Source organism: Asterias amurensis, chromosome 13 (assembly GCF_032118995.1).
Source record: "Asterias amurensis chromosome 13, ASM3211899v1".
Classification (NCBI taxonomy): Eukaryota; Metazoa; Echinodermata; class Asteroidea; order Forcipulatida; family Asteriidae; genus Asterias; species Asterias amurensis.
In genome coordinates, this window is record NC_092660.1 from 17,997,488 (window position 1) to 18,011,615 (window position 14,128).

Here is a 14,128-nt window from a genome sequence, read left to right on the forward strand (position 1 = left end):
TTTAAATTATAAATTTGACACAATTTTGTCATGGTTTTCGAGATAATAAATCAGGCTTCATTGTATGGGCACACGCAACAGTCGGCAATGTGGTTCTGTCTGACAGACGCGCGCATGTTATGCACTGAGCTAATCTTTGGAGTACCGAAGAACGACGTACATTCCAGGCTGGTCTTTCCACAGAGCAATGAATTGAATGACCATTAATGTTTATAGCGCCACCATGACGATGTGTCTAGACGTACTGCTTCCTGGACTTTGGACCTTATTATCATTGGAACGGAACTACAAGCCACAGCGTTAGCAGTATATACACAGTTTGAATGCTGGTCCAGTTTCGACCAGAAATTAAAGTCAAACTGGCATTATCTGTGTGTAAGGGTTTTAGATGGTTAACAGACCTAAAGCCAAAGCAACAATTTTGACTAGTATAAGTAGTTCTTGAGATATGAAATTTTTGTAATTTTCAACTTCCGGTTTCAGCCGGAAGTCAAGGTCAAAGGTTGTTGAACTCTGTGTATTGTTTAAAGCTTTTTGCAAGAAATGTCCAATGAGGTATAGACTGTTAAAATAGCTACTGACGCCTGCAATTTGTTAACTTAGTAACATGAGTTACTCATGACTGGGCCCAATTTCATAAAGCTGTTGAGCAAAAAATAGTGCTTATCGAAATTCTTTGCTTGGCATTCAGTGGGGTTAATCGAGCCACAACAACGCAAATTTAATGTTGAATTTTAACTGGTAACCTGTTTCTGCTAAGCGAATCCTATTCTGTGCTCAGCAAGTTTCTGTGCTTACAGGCTTTATGAAATTGGCCTTGGTTAGTGGTGTCTTTATAAGTAAACTGCTTACCTTTACCAGCTGTTGTACTATTCAATGAACGCTCTTCGCTCAATCCAGCTTCACTCCACGTCCAGACGTAGACGGTGTATGTAGAGTAGGCATCCAAACCATCCAAGGTGATACCAGGTGTGGTTTGGTTGACACCCTCAGAGCGTACAGGGGAGCTTATCGGCTCACACTGGTCTCTGTTGATCAACTCATATTCTATTTTGTAGAGTAGACTGCAGGGATTTTCAGTCACGTCAGTTGCGTCCCATGTAACTGCCAGCGTGTTCTCAGTTTCATTGGTGGAAAGATTTTCAACAGGAGTGTGAGCTGAGAATGTAAAAATAAGAAACCACAACTTAGTTTGTTATTACTGTCATTCCATTGAAGAAGTTACCCGTAAACCATGTTGAAGGCACTGGACAACTTTGGTAATTTGTCAAAGACCAGTCTTCTCACTTGGTGTATCCCAACATATTCAAAAACAACAAACCTGAGAAAATTTGGGCTCAATTGGTCATCAAATTTGCCAGAGAATAATGAAAGGAAAAAAACACTTTTTTGCATTACTTTCAGTGCTTTAAGATGCATAATAAAAGGCTTTAGCTGAAGTATTTTTTATTACTTGAGTGAGAAATTTCTCAAAAACAAAGTTTCTTCAAAAGGAGCCGTTTTTCTGTTTTATACTATCAACAGCTCTCCATTGCTCGTTACCAAGTAAGTTTTTATGCTAACAACTATTTTGAGTAACTATCAATAAAGTCCAGTGCCTTTAAAGCCATAAAAAAAACACTGCGGTTCCCGGTATTAAAACTGTCATATACACCAAAAGTTTGTACCGTACGTAAGTGTATTGTACGTTGCACCATTTTGGGGGTCAATGTGTAGTTTAAAGCGAAGTAGGCTTTTTACGCCACGCAGCATCTTACTGCTTACCATAACTTTAAATGTGAAAATTAACTTTTTAAAATGGTGAGCGATGCAGACAATAGCCTCTCATGTGACATAACAGGGTTCGAGTTTTGGGGAAAATACACAGGACTGCAGGGGTCGATTTCACTAAGAGTTAGGACTCGTCTTATCTCGAGTTAGGACGAGTAACTCGTCCTACCTTAGGATTAATCTTAAGATCTGCATGCTACAGTGCAGGGTTGGACATGGTTGGACTTGTCCTAAGTCCTAAGATTAATCTTAAGTTAGGAAGTGTTTTGTGAAATCGACGGCAGAAGCTTGTAGCTAGATAATGTTACAGGACCACACAATTTGTTACAAGATCGAAATAAAAATGAGAAGAACACTATCAACACATTTTCACGTGTGAACTGTTTTTTGTTTTAACAAGCACTACGAGAAGATTTTTCTCATTTGTCTTGTTTCAAGTGAATAGAGTTGAAAGGTATAGATGGATTGCACCAAGCGTCATCAACTGCCATACATGTACGCGCTACACACAGCTCTTAGCCAATGATAGCCTTGCAAGCGTGCACATTTCATCAAATATGGCGTTCGATGGCGCTTAGTGCAATCCATCTATACAGTAGTGTAACTATCAGTTACAATTACAAAGGCAGCGAGGGTGTTTTATTCAAAAACACAAGACCGCGGGACTTGTGTGGTCATTAGTTTACTGACCCAGTCATGAGTTTACTGGCCCAGTCATGAGTTTACTGGCCCAGTCATGAGTTTACTGGCCCAGTCATGAGTTTACTGACCCAGTCATGACTGGCCCAGTCATGAGTTTACTGACCCAGTCATGAGTTTACTGGCCCAGTCATGAGTTTACTGACCCAGTCATGAGTTTACTGGCCCAGTCATGAGTTTACTGACCCAGTCATGAGTTTACTGGCCCAGTCATGAGTTTACTGGCCCAGTCATGAGTTAACTGGCCCAGTCATGAGTTTACTGGCCCAGTCATGAGTTTACTGGCCCAGTCATGAGTTTACTGGCCCAGTCATGAGTTTACTGGCCCAGTCATGAGTTTACTGGCCCAGTCATGAGTTTACTGACCCAGTCATGAGTTTACTGGCCCAGTCATGAGTTTACTGGCCCAGTCATGAGTTTACTGGCCCAGTCATGAGTTTACTGGCCCAGTCATGAGTTTACTGGCCCAGTCATGAGTTTACTGGCCCAGTCATGAGTTTACTGGCCCAGTCATGAGTTTACTGGCCCAGTCATGAGTTTACTGGCCCAGTCATGAGTTTACTGGCTCGACGCTAAAATCACTGGCCTCGGGCCTGTGGTCCAGTGTTAATTTCCAGCCCTGCATTATTGCAAAACTTTCAGTAAGTACCTTTAGCCTCTGTGGAAAAAGACATCTCGTTACTGTATACTCCAATATCAACACTCGTCCTGGCCGCCACTCTGAAAGTATAATCACTGCAGGGGTGTAGGTCGTGGAAACTAAGAGATCTTGCCGACGTTACTTCAATCATAGACGTTCCGTCTGACTTTGTAAGTTCGTAGCTGTATTCTATTAAATAGCCTCCTCTACTCCCACATGGAACCTCATCCCACTGAATGATGGCGCCAACGTCGGTGACATTGAGATGCGTTACATTTGCAGGAGGCGCTGAGGGTGCTGTAGAGTAATGATAAATAATCATTTAATAATAAGAAGAAGAATAGTAACAAGTTCTTAAATGGTGCATTTCACAATAACCGTCTAAATGTGCTTTACCTTAGTGCACTGATCATTGGGCCAATAACATTCCTTTAATCTTTCTCAGCTCTCTCAAGGGTACACAACCTGGGTAACCGTAGTGCTCCAAAGGCTTTTTCATTCACAATAACAACCTCTACCCTCGCAGGTACCAATATAACGGGGTAAAGAGAAGCAATTACAGTAAAGTATCTTGCTCAAGGGCAGACTGAAGTCACAACCGGGACACGAACCCACACTCCGATGAATTACCACCAGAACTTAAATTTGATGCTCTTAGTGGTTAAGCGGCCTGCTCTTAATTACTCCGATGAAGGTAAGGCATTGGTAGCGTTGGAAAACTTACTGCTACTGGTAGGCTTACTCTCTTTGAATAAAGATGAGGTACAACAATAGAAAAGCTAGCACAGAAGTGCTCCTAGCATGCTTACTATTTTAACTTTATTATACAGGAAATTAGTTGTATTTATTTCTCCTCAAAGATGCCACTTCAGACAGAAATATTTCAAGGGATATTTTCTACTATCATCATCATTGTTAGACCATGTAAGTTTTATGTAAATCTGTGATCTTCAATAAGTTTTTTTTTTCACTTTTAATTCTTTACCTCGTTCCGCTGTAATGAACTCATCATTATTAACGTCATTCAGGTAGAGTCCGAGGCCGGCTTCATTTCTGGCCCTGACTCGGATCTTGTAGGTTGAATAAGGGACGAACGTCGATGACTCAAGATCGGATTCCTGAAATATAGAATCATTGTCAAATTATACAGCAGATAATAATCACATGAAACAAGACTTATTTACATATGTATCCAGTGAACATGCAAACATTTTATTTAAAGAATTTAATTTGAGAATTAAATTAAAACTATGACAAATTTTTTGAACAGTGCTTTTCTTTAAAACAATCAGAATGGATAAACTGTGAATAACTCACCTGTAAGACAAACTGTAAGTTTTCTGTTGTGTCTACATCCATAAACGTATCAGACACTTGTTGGCACTGATCCCTGGTAATGAGCTCATACTGCACGGTGTAGTCGCTAACGGGGCACATGTTGGAAGCTACTGCCCACGAAATCACCCGCTGGTTGTTCACTGACGTGATACTGGGGTTTTTCACTTCAACTGGTACTGCATGTAAAATAACAAGTAACAAATTCAGAAGGGAAGGTACTCTTAGGTTACCACTCCTAAGTCAATGGCAATAAAAACTGACTTGGTTTGTACAGAAGCTTTCGATAGTAAGAAGCATTTGGAGAATCCTTCCACTTTGAAGTAATGTGGTAATAGAAAAAGATAAATTTGTTTATCCCCAAAATTTTGAATTTGAGAGACTTTAATGTCAGAATCGTTTTTTTTCCAGACCAATTACGCTTTTTCCTTTCTTCCTGAGTGTACTAAACGGCTCTAGATTTTCGGTGGTATCTAAAAAACGCTTCCACTTTTTGAAATGAAATTTAAAAAAAGCTTAGTTAATATTGTATATATCTACATTCATATATGAACAAAAGTAAAAATCAAAGACTTTATCCCGTGGGTGAGCCTTGAAAAATGTTGGGATTCTTGGCGGTATACATGTAAGTGGTTAAAATGATATCAGTCAATAAAGGCCCTGGACACTATTGGTAATTACTCAAAATAATTGTTAGCATAAAATCTTACTTGGTAACAAGCAATGGAAAGCTGTTGATAGTATAAAACATTGTGAGAAGCAGCTCTCTCTGAAGTAACGTAGTTTTTGAGCAAGAAGTAATTGTCCACTAAATTATTTGAACTTGATTTCGAGACCTCCGAATTAGATTTTGAGGTCTCGGAATCAAGCATCTCAAAGCACACAACTTTGTGTGACAAGGGTGTTTTTTCTTCCATTGTTATCTCGCAACTTCGACGACCAATTGAGTTCAAATTTACAGGTTGTGCGCATGTTGAGATACACCAAGCGAAAAGACTGGTCTTTGACAATTAACAAAGGTGTCCAGTGTCTTTAAAGGAACATTACAGATTTGGTAAGAAAAGAACTCGTCTACAAGATCACAGATTTACATAAAACCTACACGGTCTAACGATGATGATAGAAGAAGACATCCCTTGAACTATTTCTGTCTGAAATGTCCCATTTGATGAGAAATAAATAAAACTAATTTCCCATTTGGAGTTTATCACTCAGTAAGCGTTTTTTTTTTTTTTTAAATGTCATGCAAAATGTGTAATCAGTATTTTACTATTTTCTCATGACCCAGATGGCCGATCGATCTCAAACTTCTACAGGTTTGTCAGTTTATGTATGTATGGTGGATTACATAAAGTGCTTACACTGCCAGCACCAGGTTTGTTTTAAAATCCAATCCTTTAATTGCGCCATGGTTAACGTTAACCATGGTTTGGAGCAGTACATGTACATGTAGGTCCAAACTTACCAGTGCAATCAATGCAGTTGACTCCAATTTGCCCATAAGGACAACTATCTGTAAAGAGAATTATACAAACATAGAGTATGATATTGTTAATGATAGTGCAGAGTGAAGACTTTTAAGCAAACACAGTCTTTTGATACGATGCAATTTATTTTGTGAAAAATAAAAATAATAATAATAATATCAAAGTCTTATATAGCGCACATCTACCAAACAAGCTACTCAAGGCACTGAGTATACAAACTTTCATCTGAGACCCAATTATGTAGCACCATCTAAGGGGGTTTACAAACTTGTCTGCTCCAACTTCTCAATAAATATAAACAAAAAGTAAGAGTTTGAGCGCAAACTTAATGAATTAAAAACAAATTCGGAGAAAATAAATTGAGAATAATGCTTTTAAGTTGCTCATTTGTTTGTTTATTTATTCATTGCTTGTTGAATTATCAGTCTTATGTATTTGACTTAAATTAATATTCTTTATCCCCGATGCCAATTTCCATCTATGAAATCGTTGCAGGAACAGCTGCGTCTGGTAAAACATAGGATTCGACTTGCCTCTAGCTACCGGGCAATCTCGGTGGTCTAGTCGGTATGGCACTGCTCTAGAATTGCAAAGGTCGTGGGTTCGAATCCCACCCTAATATGCCTATGATTTTTTTTTTCACAGAACTGTGTTTACACGCTGGAATTTGTGTCTGTTTTTTTTTCAATGTTTTCTAATTGGATGGAGTGAAAAATGTATGTTTATTTGCTATCACATCATTGACCTAACAATCCTCCAATCAAATGGGAAGGATCAGGGCCCAATTTCATGGCTCTGCTTACCGTTAGCTCAGAATCAGCGATTACGGGAAGCAGGGAACTCTGTGCTTACAGCAAGCGTATTTCACGGGTTGGCAGCAAATTTTGGCTTCTGCGCATGCGTACTCCACATTACTAGGCATTCTACGCTTACAAGGCTGGCGCAGAAATTCGGGGCTTGCACGTAAGCGGGGAATCGTGATCCTCAGGGCAGAATTCGGCGGTAAGCAGAGCAATGAAATTGGGCCCTGCTTAGGTGTTATATAAGACTTTTTATACTCACTCTGACAATTTTCTCCTCTATAACCGTTTTCACATTCACCGGGGCAGCGACCGTGGCCGTAGTTACAAGCCACACCAGAAGCACAATGACATCGCTGTCTACATCCAGCACCAAATAAACCAGCGGGACAATCTGTACCAAAACCATCGAGAGACATAAGGCAAAATACAAAAGAAAAACATATTTTGCTTCCTGGAAGGAGGGCTTTTTTTTCTCTTTTTTTTTTCTTCAAAATGGCCGCCTGACACATTGTTATTATTCAAAGGAGAATTTCTCTGTCGGAGATCATTCAAATGTATCCTAAAAAAGAAGAAAAAAAAAGAAGAGGCAGCCTCTTTTAAAAAAAGAAGCCGGCAGTAGGGACACTAACGATGTTTTTGAATTTTGTTGGACTTGCTGCATTCGGAGGTATAATAAAAACAAGACAATTTACTTTTTTTTTTGGGGGGGGGCAAATTTAATTTCTACCCTCTGGTTTTATATTAAACATCCCATCTGTCAACTTGTGAATATGTCATCAAATAATTGCACACAAGAAGCTGCAGCCGCTTTAAAGAATCGCTGGATTAATCCTATCTCGAGTTAGGACGAGTAACTCATCCTCAATTTAGGATGGGTTCAATGAGTCCTTATCTTCAGATATGGAACTTAACTCGTCCTAAGTTCTAAGGTCCTAAGTAAGGAAGAGTTTGGTGAAATCGACGGCAGGTCCCGTTTCAGGGGGAAGCAAAAAAGGAATATTTTTGACCTTAATGTATTTCAACTGAAGAAAATAGGAAAACAGTGGTCTTGGAGGTCTACAAATGCAACTTCCAGGGATGGGATTGGAAATTCCTGAAAATGAATGGGTCCGATTCCCCTTGATTCTAGACCAGAATTTCACAATTCAGGAGGTTTACAACAAAGACAAAACTACAGATTGTGATACAATCTACACATATTGACTTGCATTGAGGTAGCTAGTGTACGTCTATTCCCTCGAGGGACTTTGAGTGATGACCAGCAGATGAGGGAAATTGGCCCCTCTTCTGGTCACTCACAGGCCCGAGGGGGAATAGACGTACACTAGTTACTCCAAATTATGCCAGTCAATATGTGTTTTATAACACAGCTTGGTCTAAAATGTAAAATAAGAATCTGGAAAAGAAAGGAAGTTTTGTAGTTGCGGTTCACGGTTCAAGTCAAGAGAGGGCGCTGTAACCGGGCACTATTTTCAAAGACTAGTGCCTGCTTGGGAACTAGTTCCCACAACACGCGTGCACGCGATCACTAGGCTATTAGTTCATCCCACGTGACCGTATTTCAGCCAACCAGAATACAGAACAAGCAAGAGGTGTGTTATAATATGGACTATTGCCTTCTCCCTTTGGCAATTGCTTTACTTCTTTTGAGAAAATCTGAAGGCTTAAGGTGGAGATTTTTTCAATAAAATCCCGAAATCATCCAAAATTCTGAGAAATCAAATGCCCGTATAACTCTCAATATTGGAAGTAGTTGAGTTAATAGTGGCTGAAAGTTTGACATTAAGCATAGGCGACTAGTGAAAATTACTACTCGACTAGTCGCGTCTTCACAACTAATCCAACACTAGTTTTTAATTCTCAAGAAGCATTACAATACAATACAATACAAAAATGTTTTAATTATATACCGCCATTTCATCAACATCACAGCGGTTTGTGATGATACAAAGAAAACATGGAAACGGTAAATACAAAATTGCAAATTAAAATCATAACCAACCAAACAATCATTGTGGGAACAGGTGTGATTTCAGATGCTTCTTGAACATATGAAGTGAATCAGCAGAGCGCAGAGATGGAGGGAGACTATTCCAAAGTTTAGGAGCGGCAAAAGAGAAGGATTTTTCAGCAGCTGATGTAAGAGATCTGTCATTAATTTTGCATTGCGGCATATTGTTTGGCGCAGGCGCATTATAGACAAAATCATGCTGAAAGGATTGAAGGATCGTGTCACTGATGTCTGATTGTGATTCGTTAGTAAATTATGTTGTCATGAATAGTTGTGAGCCGCACAATCGGACACTATTAGTAGTCACGATTATTAGCTGTTCCGACCGCCGTCGGAACAGGTATTGTTTTCGTCTAGATTTTTATTGTTTTTATTATTATTCTTCTTTGTTTCTCCCTTAATCCAATGGCATTTGTACACGTTTTTGCGGCAGCCTAATCTCCTAAACCATAATACGAAAGAGTGAGTTTATTATACCAAATTGAAGCTTAGAACATAAGCTTAATTCTTATTGTAAAAAATGTTAAAATTGTTAATTAATAAGCATTAATTAAAATTAAGCTTATGAATATTTAATTAGCAAACCTAGTTAACACCATATCTCAAAAAGTAGACCGCCGATCCTGAAACTTTTTTCAGCTATACACTAGTCAGGTCCTGTTAATGTGATTTCCGACATAAAATTCTGGACGACATCACCATGACGTCATGTATTGCACGTTTTGTGTCTGTGCACAAACACAATGGCTCTTGAAGTGTCAACAAACCCAGCTTTCGGAAACATGATTTATTCGATTAAAATTAAATTACATGTTGTACACTTCCCAAAACTGTTTTAGATTGAGATATATTTTATTGATGGTCATTTTAAAAGTATCAAAACTTATTGTAACAGTGTAATTATTTAAAAAAACCTGTATTCCCAGGGAAATTTTTTCAAAGATCATGGATACAGCATAAAACTTGATTTGAATAGTCAAAATTGTAAAATTGTTAACTTGACCAAGTCCTTATCCCATTTACGACCGGTGTTATTGCGTTTTTTTGTTCAATGTACACAGATTTCTTACGGTCACCGACTAGCAAAAGTCTAAACTTGTTCCCAAAATTTTCCAAGCCTGAGCGTGGTGCGTCGTGGACCGGGTTCATTTCAGGCGACGAGCGTGGACGACGAAAATAGACCGCCCATGATTTGGAGTTATTTACGGGTAAAGTCACCTTGGGACCATTTGCCTAAACTAATTCCAGTATTTCGCGGTACTTTCGGAAATTAGACCATGACAAACAAAAACTCTATGACAGGCCGGAATACAAAAGCAGAGATTTTATTATGCTGACATTTCTCTGGTGGTTGAGGCTCAGTTTTAAAGAGCTGCTTATAATAAACAGGCAAATCATTTTGCAGAAATTGAGCAGAATACCTGGATTCACAACTTGAACATGAGGCATGGTTAAGCTGCTTTTTGTGTTTAAAAAGGTATAATGTAGTTTGGTCCTGGGCCAATGGCTTTTAAAGGAAAGAATAGCAGCGCTTACGTAATCATAGAATTGTGCTTACGCTAAGCGTATTTAACAGCTTAGCAGGGAATGTGTTCTTGAGCGTCACAATTCGCATCCAAAAATTTGCTACAGTTGACTAATTGTGCTCAACTCCTGCGAAACTTTCACTGCGAAAACAGTGACTTAAAAATTTGATTTGCATTCACAGTAACCGTGCTTTACTTGTGACAAAAGTAGGCCGGGGCGACTAGTGTGCTTTAGTGTTAAAAGTCGCGGCTACAAATTATTATTTGAGTCGCGACTACTGTTTTTCTCTACTCCGTTATAATCGTGTCCACACATTGACTACAACATTTTTCCCGACTACCTCTTTGGTGAGCCAGTTGTGTTGCTTACTACTATTCGCAACATAATTAATATTGCCCTTGCGGCACATAGAGGCACAAATCTTGAGAATCCATATTTTATCTCGACAAATGTGTTGTAGTTAGGTTTGAGGTGCGACTAGTCGAGTAGTAAATTTCACTAGTCACCCATTCGCAACATAATTAATATTGCCCTTGCGGCACATAGCGGCACAAATCTTGAGAATCTGTATTTTATCTCGACAAGTGTCGTAGTTAGGTTTGAGGTGCATCTAGTCGAGTCAGAACTTGCTTAATGAAAAAGATTCAGTGCTTATTAGCAGAAGCAGTGATTTATGCGCTTACGTCAAGTGAAATAGACTGCTTAGCAGGGATTTCTTTTGTTTGTGTGCTTCCAAGCTCGCACATTATATTCGGCGCTTGCACATGTAAGCGGAAAATGGTGATCGTAAGCGCAGACTTTGGTGGTTAAGAGAACCATGAAATTTTGCCCTGTAAGTAGGTTTGGTAAGGCCTACACTTCAAACATGTAAAGTCAAAAAAGATTGTTAGTACATGAGGGGAAATCTTGTGAGACTTGCCCAATATTGACTCTGCTTCACTGCGTAAGCAAAGAATTGACACTTCAGAAGCGCGGGTATTATCGCTTACATAAAGCATATTTCACAGCTTAGCAGGGACATTTTTGCTTGTGCACAGGGAAAATTAACATATGTAATCTTTGCTTTGAACTTGCACAGATATTTCAGCGCTTGCACAGTAAGCGGAGAATGGTGGTTGTATAATAAATGGGCAGAGTTTGGTTGAAGCAGACAGAGCCATAAAACTGGGCCGTGTTCTATAGGGGAAGTTATAGTTTGACATTTTATGACAGTTTTGGTCTCTGCGACAGACACATACAAATTCAGAGTCAAATACAGACATTATGGTGCAGAAATCGTGCAATTAAAATGTCTCATAAGAGCACCCCCTATCGGCAGGAGTAGGAAAGGAGTATCCTACAAAATTATGTGTTTTTAAACACGTATAATAATATCAAATGGAAGCTTTAGGATGTTTAGCTTAATTCCTATCATAAAAAATATTAAAATTCTTTATTAATTAACCACGTGACCCTCATTTGCATATTTAATTAGGAAATCTTTGCTGCATCATATCTTAAGAACTTCACGGCCGACTTCAACTGTTTGTTGTTAAAGACTCCTTGGGGGTTGGAGATTAATTTGAAAAACCGTGACCTCAAGTTGACCCCTACTTCCTGGTCAACCGGAAGTGGGGCCATCTCAAGAACTACACAACCGATTATCAATTTTTGTTCAGACTCCTTGGCAATCAAGATTAGTTTTAAACAACTTTGACCCCATGTCGACCTTTACTTCCGGGTCAACCGGAAGTGAGCCCATATCTCAAAAAGTACAAAGCCAATGTTCAAACTTCAGTTATAGACTCTTAGGCAATAAATATTAGCTTTGGAAAACTGTGACCCCATGTTGACCTCATCTTCTGGGTCAACCGGAAGTGGGACTATATATCAAGATCTACACAACCGATTTTTTTTTTCCTTTTTCAGTTATAGACTCCTTGGCACTGCAGATTAGTCTTTGGTAGCTGTGGGCCCATTGACCTTTACTTGCGGGTCAACCGGGAAGTGTGACCTTATATCAAGAGCTACACAACTTTTTTTAAACCTTTTTTCAGTTATAGATTCCTTGGGCAATAAAGCATTTAATCCAAGCAAAACATAGCAGTCGTGGCAGCACGATTAACTAAGTAGTTGGAAATTGGTAACCTAAGCAACCAATAGTTGCGGCTTCGCCAAGGCTTATTTAAAACATACCACTCTCACAGTTGAGACCAGTGAAAGAAGCAGCACAGGTACATCCAAACGGATCAGGGAGACACATCAAGTTGTTTCTACAAGCTACATCTGTTTTTGTGCTGCAAGTGATACCACCGTCTTGACCAAAATAGTTCTTTCCAAGTACTGGGGAAAAACAACAATTCAAGATATAACTTAAAGGCACTGTATGTACACGCTTGGTAATTACTCAAAATAGTATTAGCATAAAACCTTACTTGGTAACGAGCAACGGAGAGCTGTTGATACTAATGATAGTATAAAACATTGTGAGACACGACTCCCTCTGAAGTAACATTGTTTTTAAGAAAGATGTAGTTTTTTCACTAAAATAATAAAAGACTTCTGGCCAGAAGCCTTTTGTTCCTATCTCAAAGCACACTATTATGTACAACAAGGGTGTTTTTTCTTTCATCATTTTCTTGCAACTTCAATGACCAATTGAGTCAAAATTTTTACAGGCTTGTTATTTTATGCATATGTTGGGATACACCTAGTGAGAATACTCAGTGGTGGTCTTTGACAATCACAAACGTGTCCAGTGAAGGCACTGAAAGCACTGGACACCTTTGGTAATATTGCCAAAGACCAGTATTCTTGTTTGGGGTTTATTAACATGCATAAAATAACAAGCCTGTGTAAATTTGGACTCAATTGGTCATGGAAGTTGCAAGAGAATAATGAAAGAATAAACACCATTGTTGCATTACTTTGTGTGCTTTCAGATGCATAATAAAAGGCTTCAGCTGAAGTCTTTTATTATTTGAGTGAGACTTTACCTCTTTCTCAAAAACTACCTTACTTCAGAGGGAGCCGTTTCTCACAATGTTTTAAACTATCAACAGCTCTCCATTGCTCGTTACCACGTAAGTTTTTTTTGGAGTAATTACCAATAGTCATGATAGTGTCCAATGCCTTTAACATTACTCAATGAAGTAAAACAATATTACAGTTAAGCATTGTTGTTCTTGCAATATTTACTATAAAATGTGAGCTTGTGATTTTTTTTATTTGCTCATTATCTAAATTATTATTTTGTTCAGGATTACCATCAAGTTGATTATTGTATTAAAGCAAAAAATAGTTAATGGCCTGACGTTTCGACCCTAGCAGAGTCTTTCTCGAAGGCTAAAATATATTAAAGGTAAGGTCATACTTTGGTAATGACCCATAAACAAATGTGTAATTTCTATCTAATTTCTATGGTATTGGCAGTAAGCATCCAATCAAATTAATTAATTTAAAAATGCACCTGTTGATCATGGTTGAGTGTCTTGGACACAAGTGTCATGACAGGGACTCGAACCCACACTCTGCTGAACAGAAACACCAGAGCTTCATTCCAGTGCACTTATCTGCTCGCTATGACAGCAAACATGATACTATCTCAATGAAAGCCGGGTTTGAAAACATATGCCAAACTTACTCCTTTCTTCAAAAGGCAGACACGCTACCAATCACTCAGTCACACTATACTTACAAGTTTCGCAAAAGTCACCGCTGAACCCTGGTGCGCAGATGCACTCCCCCGTTAAGTCGTCGCAAACGCCTCCATTATGACAAGCTGGGCACGCTTTGTTGCAAGATGGAGGATCCCAGTTGTACAATCCACACTCTGTACACAGCAACAACACATAAAAGTGTTCGGTTTGATGAATGA

General features: G+C 38.9%; 1 protein-coding gene across 3 annotated transcripts in view; it reads right to left on the reverse strand.

The window, feature by feature from the left end:
* Positions 1-14,128, reverse strand: part of LOC139945860 (receptor-type tyrosine-protein phosphatase T-like) — a 62,256-nt gene that overhangs the window by 34,443 nt on the left and 13,685 nt on the right. For all 3 annotated transcript variants that reach the window (XM_071943352.1, XM_071943354.1, XM_071943353.1), the window contains 8 exons: positions 13,949-14,083; positions 12,448-12,594; positions 6,994-7,125; positions 5,910-5,957; positions 4,427-4,623; positions 4,095-4,227; positions 3,119-3,406; positions 853-1,158 (listed from right to left, as the gene is read on the reverse strand). In XM_071943352.1, coding sequence (XP_071799453.1) covers positions 853-1,158; positions 3,119-3,406; positions 4,095-4,227; positions 4,427-4,623; positions 5,910-5,957; positions 6,994-7,125; positions 12,448-12,594; positions 13,949-14,083 — 1,386 coding nt within the window. The remainder of the gene's footprint in view (positions 1-852; positions 1,159-3,118; positions 3,407-4,094; positions 4,228-4,426; positions 4,624-5,909; positions 5,958-6,993; positions 7,126-12,447; positions 12,595-13,948; positions 14,084-14,128) is intronic.